Below are 12094 nucleotides of genomic sequence, written 5' to 3'. Positions count from 1 at the left end.
CCGACAGGATTCCCGTTCTCCCTGGCTTCTCTTCCAGCGTATGTTTCCCTCTATACGCCTCTTTTCATAGCAATAGCCCGGTGAGTATTTCCGTGCAGCCCTGAAGTCCTAAAAAGCACAGGCCGGTACCCGCCAGATAAGCAGCCGGTCAGCCTATGTTAACGGAGCATGGCGTTCTGACTAAATGACTTCTCTGCAGCTGAGCAATGGCTTTTTGAGGGAGTGGGAAGCTGAGAAAGACGAATATAAAGGAAGGAAAAGAGGCTGAGAAAAAGGCCACAAAATGAATGAGTGAGATTGAAATGATGAGGAAGGAAGAAGCAGGAAGAGGCTGGGATAGGAATGAGGAAGAGAACAGTGAGCAACAGTCAAGATAGTAGGATGAAAGAGAAAGAGCTATCGTTAAGGCACATGACACAGATGAAGAGAGGGAAAGAGAGAGAGAAATGGCTTTGAGATCAAAGGTTTGTGATGGAAAGCTCTCAACCAAGACTCTCCCTCTATTTCTCCCTCTCTCCCTTTCTCCCTCTCTCTCTCTCTCTCTCCCCCTCTCTCTCTCTCCCACTCTATCTCTCTCTCCCCCTCTTTTTTCCTTGGCAGACAGCAGGGCTGTAAGTGTCACCGCGGCCCGAACCAACACATTTTCGCAGCTCCCAAATGATATAAACAGATTTCATGTGCTGTGGCTGGAGTCTAAAACAGGGTTCACCAAGGTTGGACAAGTGTGGGTTTCTCTGTGCGTGTGCGGCCGTGTGCATGCATGTGTTTGTGTCCTTCTGTATGCATATATTCCATAGTTTTTCCGTGTGGGTGTGTGTTTTTGTGAGCGTGATTTTAGCATGTAAATGCATGTTTTTGTGTATGTAAGTGTATGCATGCATTGTTTTTATGCATGTATGCATACGTTTGGGTCTGTGTGTGTGTGGCTGCTTGCATGTGTATGTGCTTGCATTTGATTAGATGTGTGTTTTACGTGATAAGCAGTGTGTGTCTGTGTGTGTGTGTGTTTGTGTGTGTGTGTTCACAGGTGTGAGGGGGGGTTTATGTGTGTGAGGAAATGGCCAGCAGTGTGTGTGTGTGTGTGTGTCTGTCTGTGTGTGTGTGTGTTTTTGTGTTTGCACGTGTTTCTGCGTGTGGGTGTTTGTGTATTTATGTTTCTACATGTGCGTGCGCCTATGTTTCTGTATGTTCCTGTATTTGTGCTTGTGTGTATGTTTATTATTGTGTGTGTGTATGTTTCTGTGTGAGTGTGTTTCTTTATATGTATGCATGTGTGTGAGTGTATGAGTGTGTGTGTGTGAGTGTGTGTGTGTGTGTGTGTGTGTGTCTGTGTGCGTGTGTGTGTGTGTGTGTCTGCACGGCCGGCAGAGTGTGGTGCCAGCACTAACACCGGTGCCTCAGCCAGGATGAAAGGAGCTGTCATGACGGCTCACGGAGGAAAAGAGGAAAAATCCATCCATCCACACTCCCCCTGGCCCCACACTCATCCACTCCTCCCCTGCTTCTGTACATCACTCCACCGCCCTGGCAGACGAGCATGCGAGCTGCCGGCTCTATAAAATAGAGCCTACCATTATGTCTGACACCCCATACGAAGCACTGCATTTCCCCGCCTGTGCTTTCTGTCCCTGAGCTTCCCTTACGTCGTCGTCTTTCCAGCGCTGCATTGCTCTGCCTTATCAAACTCGCTCTATCTCTTCAACGCTTTCTTTCTTTCACCCTCTATCGCTCATTATTTTTTACATAAAAAGAGTGCGGCTCTCTCACTCACTCCTTACATTTGCTGTTGAGGTCTGCACGGCCCTCCATTGTTTCTATTAAATATTGGACGTATGATCTATTGATCTTTAAAAAGGGAAATATGGAGTTCTTCTTTCCCAAAACCCCAACAGAGTCAATTGTGTGTGCCTGAGTGCACAGAGTGGTCCTACTTATAATGACTTGTGTACTCCCAAATACTCTTCTTTAGTGATCGGCATCAAAAGACGGCCGCAGTGAAAGACCTCCTTTCATTTAGTAGGGCCAGAGCTGCTGGGTCAGGTAGACATGCCCTGTGTGTATGTCTGTGTGTGTGTGTGTATCTGTGTGTGTCTGAGAGAGACAGAATCTGTGTGTGTGTGTGTGTGTGTGTGTGTGTGTGTGTGTGTGTGTGTGTGTTTGGTATGTTGGTGTGTTTATTTGTATGGGTGCATGGGTTTTTGTATGTGCATGCAAGTGTCGGATTCTGTGAGCATATTTGAAAATGTGTGTGTGTGTCTGTGTTTCTGTGTGTGTGTGTGTGTGTGTGTGTGTGTGTGTGTGTGTGTGTGTGTGTGTGTGTGCGTATCCGTGCATGTGTAACTGTATGTGTTTGCGTGCGTGCAGTAGTCTCTGCATTTGCAAATGTGTGTGTGTGTGTGTGTGTGTGTGTGTGTGTGTGTGTGGTGTGTGTGTGTGTGCGTGTGTGTGTATGCGTGTGTGCGTGTGTGTGTGTGTGTGTGTGTGTCTCTGTGTCTGTGTGCGTGACAGAGGTAGTCTGTGACAGCTCAGTGATCAAAACCCAGGATGGGAGGCGAGCAGGTAATGGATGGAAGGCGGGGGTGGGGTGGGTTTGGGGGGCAGGGGGGGATGTCTCAGGTAGCAACCCCTGTCAGTCTCCCACTCCTCTGTGTAGGCCTGTGTGTGTGTGTGTGTGTGTGTGTGTGTGTGTGTGTGTGTGTCGCTGCCAGCCTATGTTTGTGTACACGTACAGTAGATGCCCCCGTCTCGTTTGCCGTTTGATCCCGCCACGTTCTATCAACAAATAGTTTTTCACACGGCCCCAAAACAGATCATGCATTCCGGGCTTGGCGGCTCCGACTGCCAAAGTGACAGGCCTCAGAGGGCAGGTAAACAGAGTTAGCGGTGGTATGCGGCGGCCGTAATGTATATCTGTAAATCATTATTCTAGCGACAAAACCGTGGCGGGCCCTCAGCGGTGAAAGAGGAGAGGAGGGATTTGGAAGAGAACGTGCAGAGGTTTTTAAAGCAAGTCAACCCTGGAATCCGTCATGTTGACGGGAGGAAAGTGCTTTTTACACCGTTGGAAATACACGGCAGACTTTGAGGCTGGAAAGCGGTTGCCTTTCTATATTTGGCTAATTAGGATTGTTTGAGGGAGGGAAAAAAATGCAGATCAGTAGATTAAAGCGTTGTTTCTCGAACTAAGGTCTGGGGAATGACAACAGAAGGCTTACTTTTTGTGGTTAAACCGCCACAAATGTCCCACTGTTCCACCGTACGTTTATAAAACCAATCACACTTTACCGTCATCGCAGTTTGGGTGCATTGTTTGACAAGAGAATTACACAATTTTTGGTGTGTGTAGTTGTTTGTACCGGTTGGCTTGTGGTAACTTGTTCTAACTTGTCATAGTGGGTTTCAAGCCTGTCGTATCTTGTGTTTCCTAGTTGCTACTTGTGTTAGCCTTTCTTAGCTTGTGTTGCACGATTCAAGGTTTGTACTAGTTAACTCATTCTAACTCTTGAGTAGCTTGTGCTGGCTAATGATGCGTGGTGTGAAGTGTATAGCAGTTTGTACCAGTTAGCTTGTGAGTACTAGGAGCACAGATGGCTCCAGTATAACAAAGACCTACACATCCCCCGGCCAGGATCTCCGCCCTCAGTGGGACGCTTCCATCTTTCTGCCTGTTCTTCCCGCGGACAAAGTCGTTCACCTGCAGACAACAAACAACATCATTCACCAGCACAGACCAGGTCGGTCACCTGCCTCACAAATAGTCCACCTGTACAAGCAAGCACGGTAAATGAGGACATAGTAAAACAATTATCACAAACATCAATAATAGAAAGAATGCTCTGAAATGATTTATTCATATGACAAATAAAAATTCAAATAAAGATGGAATCAAAGGATTGATTGCATCTTTATTTGAATTATGTTATAGTTTTATATAAGCTAAGAGGGAAAGTGAGTGTCCCCATTGTTTAACTCTTTTTAACATTAATTCACTTTACTTTCGATGGCCAAATGGACTTTAATCTTGTTTAATCGGTGTCAGCGTTTGATGAGCGTTAACGATGTTTGATTAATCATCAAACATTGTCACATTTAGAAGGTTTTTAAATACATTGTGGATCATAAAAAATATATATGGGTTATTTCCCTTAATTAAAGTGTTCCACGACTTTCATTAGCTAACTAACTGCTTTTCATCAAGAGCTTTTATAGACAGATAATGAGCATACCGTGAGGCACTACTACTAAAGGTATGTTTGGTTCTGTGTGTGTGTGTGTGTGTGTGTGTGTGTGTGGCTCGGCCCCTAACTAAAGCTGTGACTTACTGTGAGCTTTATGGCCTTCTCGGGCGCCACACCCAGTAGCTGTGGTACCAGACCTATCATTAGGGAACGACAAGATGATTAGACAAGGCAGTGCTCCAGTGCCCCTGCCCCACCAACTCTCTCAATCACACACACACACACACACACACACGCGCGTACACACACACACACGCGCGAGCGTACACACATGCACACACACGCACACACACACCACAAGCACACACAAGGGCACACATACACAAACATGCAAGCACAAATGCAAACGCAAATGTACGAATGCACAAACACACACATACATGGACACGCACACACACGCTCCACATGCACTGTGGTTCCCCGCTGCATGAGTCCGATGCTGCGTGATTCTCTCAAACGCTAATGAACTCCATTTGATGTGGAGTGTGGGGACATCAGAGTCACAGAGAGAGAGAGATGCAGATAAATGGAGAGAGACAGGGCGTGAGTGAGAGAGAGATAAAGAGAGAGAGTGAGAGAGAGAGAGAGAGAGAGATCGAGAGAGAGAGAGAGAGATCGAGAGAAAGGGAGGGAGAGGGACAGCAAATGAAACTGTGGCCCAGATTTGGAAAATGGGCAAAGTATAAAACACCCACCGACCAAAAGTTTACGCAGAACCTCAATTACAAGCCAGAACCCTTTAAAAATAAACAAAATAATCACAGCCCGGCAATGAAACCTACTAGCCCTAGGGCGAGTAATAACAACCACACACAAACACAAACACACACATGAACATACACTTGTGTAGGTGTGTGTGTGTTTGTAGGTGTGTTTTTGTGTGTTTATTTGCATGTCGTGTGTGGGACTGCATCTTTCAGCTCCTTGTGCAACGCACACAGTCGCCACTGTAAACAAGGCACAACAACAACAGCAACAACCAAGGGAAACGCGTACACCGCGTCGCTGAGGACACTTTATCTACTAGAGTGTTTTCTTAACTACCTGTCTACTTCAACAGATCCCGCCGGAGCTTTTGTCCCCAAAATGGCATTTTTTCTTAATGAGGTAATGGCGACGAGCAGGCTACTACCTGCTTGTCCCGTTGTCTGGAGACAGGCCTGTCTTCAGCCCCCGTCTGCCTACCTGCCCATAAAGCCTCAACCTTTACAACCTCCCCTGGTTCTCACACTCACACTCAGGGCCTTCAGGTTTCACGGGAGCTCCCTGCTGTCAATCACAATCATGGGTTTTCCCAAAGGGCCCGCCCCCATTCCAAAGGGTCATGTTTTTTTGGTTTTTTTTTGGTCAGGTAACTTCTCAACACCCTCCACATCTGCACACACACACACACACACACACACACACACACACACACACACGCACAGGTGTGCACGCACGCACATGCACGCACGCACACACACACGCAAACACACACATACACAGACGCACACTCACACACACAAACACACACAAACACATAGGCCGGAGTATATGGGAGTATATGAAGGCCAGTCCAGACCGGCAGGGGAAGGGGAAGTTAGTGGGAGGGTAATGGGGGGGGGGGAGTATGTTCGCTTGCGTGCCCTGCTTGCTCTGGGCATCCCCCACCCCCTGCCCCCCAGTAGGGGAACATCAGGGGAGATGAAGTCACACACACCCCCTCACCTCCCTATTTAACCCCCCCCATCCCTATTCACCCCCCCCCCCCCCCTCCCCTTCTCTCCAACTCCTACAATCTGCTGTTGTTGTTGTTTGTTTTCCCCAATGGACTTTATCGATATAAGAGTAAATGTTTGGCTCAGTCTTTTTCTTCAACTCAACAACTGTGTCGTTGTGTCTGAGTATTTGTCAGAAAACTAAAAAAAATACATCAAATAAAAAATTGCTTGCGGTAGCAGTCTTTTCGAGGCCGAATTGTTTGGAAGGTGTTACCTTACAACGTTTACAATTGTACTACATTTTTGCTCACGTAACTTTACAGGTTTTTGTGAGTATGTCTATACGTTTGACAGTGTGTATGTCTGTTTGCATATATTTGTGTGCATCTATGTGTGTGTGTGTGTATGTGTGTGTATATACATGAGTGTGTGTGTGTGTATATTTGCTATTTATCTGTGTTTGTGTGTCTGATCCTAAGTGTGTGTGTCTCTGTGTGTAAGTGCGTGTGTGTGTGTGGGTGTTACTCACCCCGGTAGAGGCCGAAGATGCCCTCGTAACGCACCACCTTGCGGAAGCAGTCCACACTGTTCTTGTACATGAGCTCCTCCACCAGGGACCCGCTGGTGCGCTGGTTCTGCATGCGCGTCTTCACCAGGTCGATGGGGTACACGGCCGTGGCCCCCACCGCTAGAGCACGGAGAACACAGTTAGGGCCCCAGTACGCCCCCGACAACCCAACCCAGGATGGTGGTCACCTTGACAATACGAACCGCGGCATTGGGCTTTAAGCACAGCAGTGTGTGAAGGTTGCTCAGCCGAAATAGTCCAACAAAACATATTTGGTATCATCGAAATATGAACTATTGCGCCCGGCTCTCCGTTCGTTGAAAGATGAATCTGCTTCGAATCAAGACTTTCTGAAGTTATGAGGGATGATGCGCATGAATATGAGCGCTCAAGCAGGGTCTACAGGTACACAGAGATCAATAAACGGTGGGCCCACACATGGCGGTGACTATATTGTACCATGTAGCCTATGCGAACAAGGCTATTTGGATTCTGTTGCAAGTTGGACCGAACTTCACACCTGGTGCACATGGTTAATAATGTAATGGAAGTAGTCTTTTATACATCCATTCATGTCAAGGTTGAAGGTGCGTGTGTTTGTGTGTGTGTGTAGGAGGGGGTTGGGGGGTTGGAAGACCATCCCAGCTGACTAGCACTCAAGGTGGGGGGAAAAAAAAGTCGGGACAGTTACTTGGACAGTGGTCCACTACAGGCCTCCACTTAAAACACACACACCATTCACACGCCATGCATGCAGTCTTAAATTAGGCTGAATGCTAAGGTCAAGGGAGGTGGAAGGAAAACCAGAGTACACAGTGGTGGAGAGAGGCCCCATGTGAACATCAAACCCAGGTGGTCCCACAGCAATGTTCACTGCCCAATTCCCATGTCGCCCATAGAGTCTTTCTACTAAAGACAAATTTCGGTCTCTGACTGAAATTTTTCTGGGGGAATATACAACGCTTGGAGACGAGAGGAGAACAGGAGGAGAGGGGATCAGGTGAGGAGAGGAGAGGGGAGGAGAGGAGGAGAGGAGACGAGAGGAGAAGAGGAGGAGAGGGGATGAGGTGAGGAGAGGAGAGGGGAGGAGAGGAGACGAAATGAGGAGAGGAGGAGAGGGGACGAGAGGAGAAGAGGAGGAGAGGGGATCAGGTGAGGAGGGGAGAGGGGAGGAGAGGAGGAGAGGAGACGAGATGAGGAGAGGAGGAGAGGGGACGAGAGGAGAAGAGGAGGAGAGGGGATGAGGTGAGGGGAGGAGAGGAGGAGAGGAGACGAGATGAGGAGAGGAGGAGAGGGGCTGAGAGGAGAAGAGGAGGAGAGGGGATGAGGTGAGGAGAGGAGAGGGGAGGAGAGGAGGAGAGGAGACGAGATGAGGAGAGGAGGAGAGGGGATGAGGTGAGGAGAGGAGAGGGGAGGAGAGGAGGAGAGGGGACAAGAGGAGGAAGGGAGACAAGGGGAGGAGAGGGGTATGGACGAGGCTCGGGGAACAATGGGAGGACAGGGAGCCAGAGGAGGAGAGGAGATGGGGAAAAAGGGAGGTTACTCCTCGGTGTGTGATGCTGAGAGAGTGGCGTCTGAACGCTGGGCAGACAGAGAGGAGGCCGGCCGGTCACGGTCCCAGTCCAATTGGAGAAAGTCTGTCCGACAAAGAGAGCAACCCGGGGGCGACAGGTTTAATTAGAGAGAAGAAGAGAGGGAGAGAGAGAGAGAGAGAGAGAGAAAGAGAGAGAGAGGACGGGTGGGACGAGAGGGGACTGCAAAGAGCCACGGGACCCTGTACCTCCTTATTAACCTGTCTCCTGGGGAGGGATGGAGGAAGGAGTGTGAGTATGTTTGTATGTGGGATGGGGGGTGGGCGGGAGGGGATGTCTGGTGCCAAACACAAGGCCCGGGCCCCACCTTGCCTCACCTTACCCTCCCCCGTCAACCCACCCACCCCAGCCTCCATCACTCACACAGGTACAAAAGAATCCTCACACACAGGAGGGTTTTCCCATGGCGTGCTGAGAGGAGAGGGAGAGGGCCGAGCGAGACAATGAGAGAATGACAGAGAGAGGGAGAGGGAGAGAGAGCGAGAGAGAGAGAGAGAGAGAGAGCCAGAGCGAGAGCGAGAGCCAGAGCGAGAGAGAGAGAGAGAGAGAGAGAGAGAGAGAGAGAGAGAGAGAGAGAGAGAGAGAGAGAGGGAGAGAGAGAGGGAGGGAGGGAGGGAAGGAGGGTGAAGGAAAGTGGGAGAACAAGAAAAAGAGAGAAAGAGGTGAAGGTGGGGTGGGGGCAGGGGTGGTGATAATCTCCCCCATTGTGAGCAAGGAAGAGGGGGAAAAAATGGAGACCATTGTCCTCTCGCTCCCTCTCTCTCACCCCCTCCTTGGAAGGGACACGGGGAAGGGGGCAGGTAGAAGGTGGGTTGGGGGAAGGGGGGGGGATAATGGTATGCATTGAGCCAATGGGCCGTGACTCTTACCCCCTGCGACCGAGCCGAGGGTGAACCTGTAGGCCGACTCTGCCACCTGGACGAGGACCGGGCGAGAGCCGTCGCTGCCTGACTGCTGCTCTCACAGAGGAGCCAGGGAGAGAAACAAGGGAGCAAAAAGAAAACCAAAGAAAATAAAAGCCTTAATGAAGAAGAAGCGGGTCCCTGCCGGCAAACCAGAACTGACAACCAGACAGAGCTGGCAGTGGGGAAGAGACCAAAGGCCTTTCACAAGCGCTTAAAAAGAAATGTGAACAAAATGAAAAAAATCAACCTCTGAAATGTTCAATTCAGCCCCGACGTTATGAATAACTCTGCTGCTCCCGACCACAGAAGGCAGACTGAAGTTTCCCACAAACCCTTGCATGCCACACACCCAGCTCCACAGAGCTATCTTAATTACATGCTATAATCCACTCATTCGTCTGGTGAAAAGCATAGTGTACGCAGCCTTTCAGGCTTCTTAACATGACGGACACCGTCGAGTGATTAGCATGTGATCAAAAAACAGCGTGCAGTGTGCATACGATTTGCCTGCTCTTTTAAAATAATAATTCTCTCCTCGCCACGAGAGTTATTGTGTTATAAAGGACATGTTTGTCAAGCTTTTTGAATAAATGGCTAAATACCAGTGACAGGAAATGTACTTGATGAAGATGGATGGAAATAATCATATGATCCCGAGGGAGCAGTGAATTTTGACTGATTCCACTTTAACAGGTTTGATCGGGCTCCAGTAACAAGGGCTGCAAGACTACCAACTAGGGGTTACTGAACAAGAATTCTTTCTTTGTATTTTTTAAATACTAGGAACACACTTTTATTTCACATGCCTTTAATTTATTGTACTTATATTCCTATGTTATAATTTAAATAGCAAATGTAACACTTTTCTTAATGTATTAACATCCTTTCTGACTACTATTCCACACGTTAAATCATCAATCGCTCTTATTTCTTGACGCAATGGTTAACTTTAAGCTGTACTATGTAATCAGGTTTATGCGTTGATTCTTAAAAGACTTCACAGTAATCAAACTTCATGGAGGAACACCTTTATGATGACTTTTACGATGACATCGCCCCGAGCAACGCAAAGCAATATAAGCATTCAGCCTACTAGCACACAGCAGCATTAGCCGTTAGCCTTCCCCCTCCACCTGTGGTACCTGTTGCCTTGCCTGCTCTGTCCACCCTTGGCCTCTAGTCCCAGGGGAGAGGGAGGCGGGAGGGCTGTGAGCGAACGCATGTGTATGTGGATGCATTTGTGTGGAGAGGGGGGAAGGGGCACAGCGGAGGTAGGAGGGGGGGGGGGGGAGTGAGCTCTGGAACAGGTCCACCTGTCAGAGGCTGCAGCACCTTCCCCCCCTTATGACCGGCCCTCCACCACCACATGTCCCTCTTAACCTCCAGACCTTGGCTGGAACCAAAGCCTTAATGAGCACTGGGGGCACGGGCGGCAGAGAGAGTGAGATATGGAGGGAAAAGGACTGACAGACGTGAGAAATGAAAAAGATGAAGTGATGCAACAAATTGTGAGTGCGAGGGAGGGAAAAAGAGATGGATCGTAGCTCAAAAATGGAGACCGAACCAGAGAGATGAGAGGGACAGAGAGACATAGAGAGAAACAGAGGGAGAAAGAGAGAGGGAGAGAGGGGGAGAAAGAAGAGAGGGATAGAGGGTGAGAGAGAGAGGAAAAGAGGCAGAGAGCAAGAGATGAGTGACATTGAGTGAGAGAGAAGAAAATAGATAAAAAGAGAGAAAGGCAGCGAAAAAGAGAGAGATTAGAGGGAGGGAGAGAAAGAAAGAGAGAGAGAGAGAGGGGGGAAGAGCGAGAGCAGCCAGCCTGTGAGGCCAAACCACAAGGGCCTGAAGGGGCTGCTTGTGGTGGGACTGGCGTCTGCATAGTGCCGGGCCCCTAGCTCGCTCCTCTCTCTCACTCTTCTCGCTCGCTCCCCTTTGGCCCTAGACTGCGCCAATATGGCCTGGACTCAATTTTACAAACACAAAAAAAAAAGAATCAAACAAGCAACAAAAAGCACAGTGTTGCGTGTCCGCCTCCTTGTCCTTCCCTGTCTCGAGCCAACGTCTCTGTCTCCTCGCTGTCTCGAGGCCCCTAGTGGCACAACAGTTTGCCTTGGGAGCGGATTAGTCCTCTCTCAAGCCCCGTTCTTTTCTCAATAGGATTTGTGGCATGTTCAGGTTTCATATTGAATTTAACGTGTTGTAGCAAGTTCTGATGTTCAACCTACTGCGTCCATTTTTTTCCGTTGATATTAACCCCCGAGAGATATCAACGGCTTCCTTTTATGGATCGGTTCAAACCTAAAACAGATTTTTGTTCATGGGGAAAGGCCTCAACACCTCTGGTGCTCTGACCCTTTAGCAGCGGCCCCAAATAACGAGAGAAATACTAACTAGAAGTCAGTGATGAGGACTTCATCACAGTCTTCCTCATATCTTATACCTGTCTCTGGACCTCAGCCAGGTTGTAGGGCAGGGCACCTTCCTCCAGCGGAGCGATCTTCTCAATGTCCTGCCAACCCACCCGCCTGGACGAGGGACACATGGAGAGAGAGAGAGAGAGAGAGAGAGAGAGAGAGAGAGAGAAAGTGTGTGTGAGTAAGAGAGAGAGGGTTTGAAATGAAGTGAGGGAGACGGAGAGAGGAAGAGATTGAGGATATAGAGTAAGAGAGACACAGGGAGAGTAAAGTGTATGAGAGAGAGAGCGAAGGAAAGAGAAAGAGAGACAGACGTAGTGCAAGTGAGACAGAGTAAGAGGAAAGAGGTGCAGGGGTTCAAATGAAGTGAGAGAAAGACAAAGCCAGAGAGAGAGAGGGGGGAAGAGAGAGATACAGGATTTAAAATGAGGAGGGAGACAAGAGAGAAACAGAAACAGAGAGAGAGAGAGAGAGAGATAGAGAGATAAAGAGATAACAAGAACAAGGGCGTGAGGGAAATGGACAAGAGGTCCCTGGTAGCCTTCCATCAGCATTAAACAGAGAAAGGCAAGTGTCAGGGACTCAGCCATGCATCAGAAGGCCTCTGAAAGGTGTGACCTTTGCGGCCGCAGTGTATGTGTTGGGACGGTTAGGCCCGCTCCAAGGACACGCCGTCC

At 48.9% G+C, this 12094-nt stretch overlaps 1 protein-coding gene across 1 annotated transcript in view; it reads right to left on the bottom strand.

The window, feature by feature from the left end:
* The window catches only part of slc25a13 (solute carrier family 25 member 13), a gene marked incomplete at both ends in the record, with an annotated part of 51522 nt that overhangs the window by 14704 nt on the left and 24724 nt on the right, over positions 1 to 12094 (bottom strand). Inside the window, 5 exons of the mRNA XM_079749385.1 lie at positions 3614 to 3694; positions 4323 to 4375; positions 6468 to 6626; positions 8968 to 9052; positions 11444 to 11528. Coding sequence (XP_079605511.1) covers positions 3614 to 3694; positions 4323 to 4375; positions 6468 to 6626; positions 8968 to 9052; positions 11444 to 11528 — 463 coding nt within the window. The remainder of the gene's footprint in view (positions 1 to 3613; positions 3695 to 4322; positions 4376 to 6467; positions 6627 to 8967; positions 9053 to 11443; positions 11529 to 12094) is intronic.

This window comes from Pollachius pollachius (genome assembly GCF_949987615.1).
Source record: "Pollachius pollachius genome assembly, chromosome: 13".
Classification (NCBI taxonomy): domain Eukaryota; kingdom Metazoa; phylum Chordata; class Actinopteri; order Gadiformes; family Gadidae; genus Pollachius; species Pollachius pollachius.
This window is presented reverse-complemented; position numbering and strand designations above follow the sequence as displayed.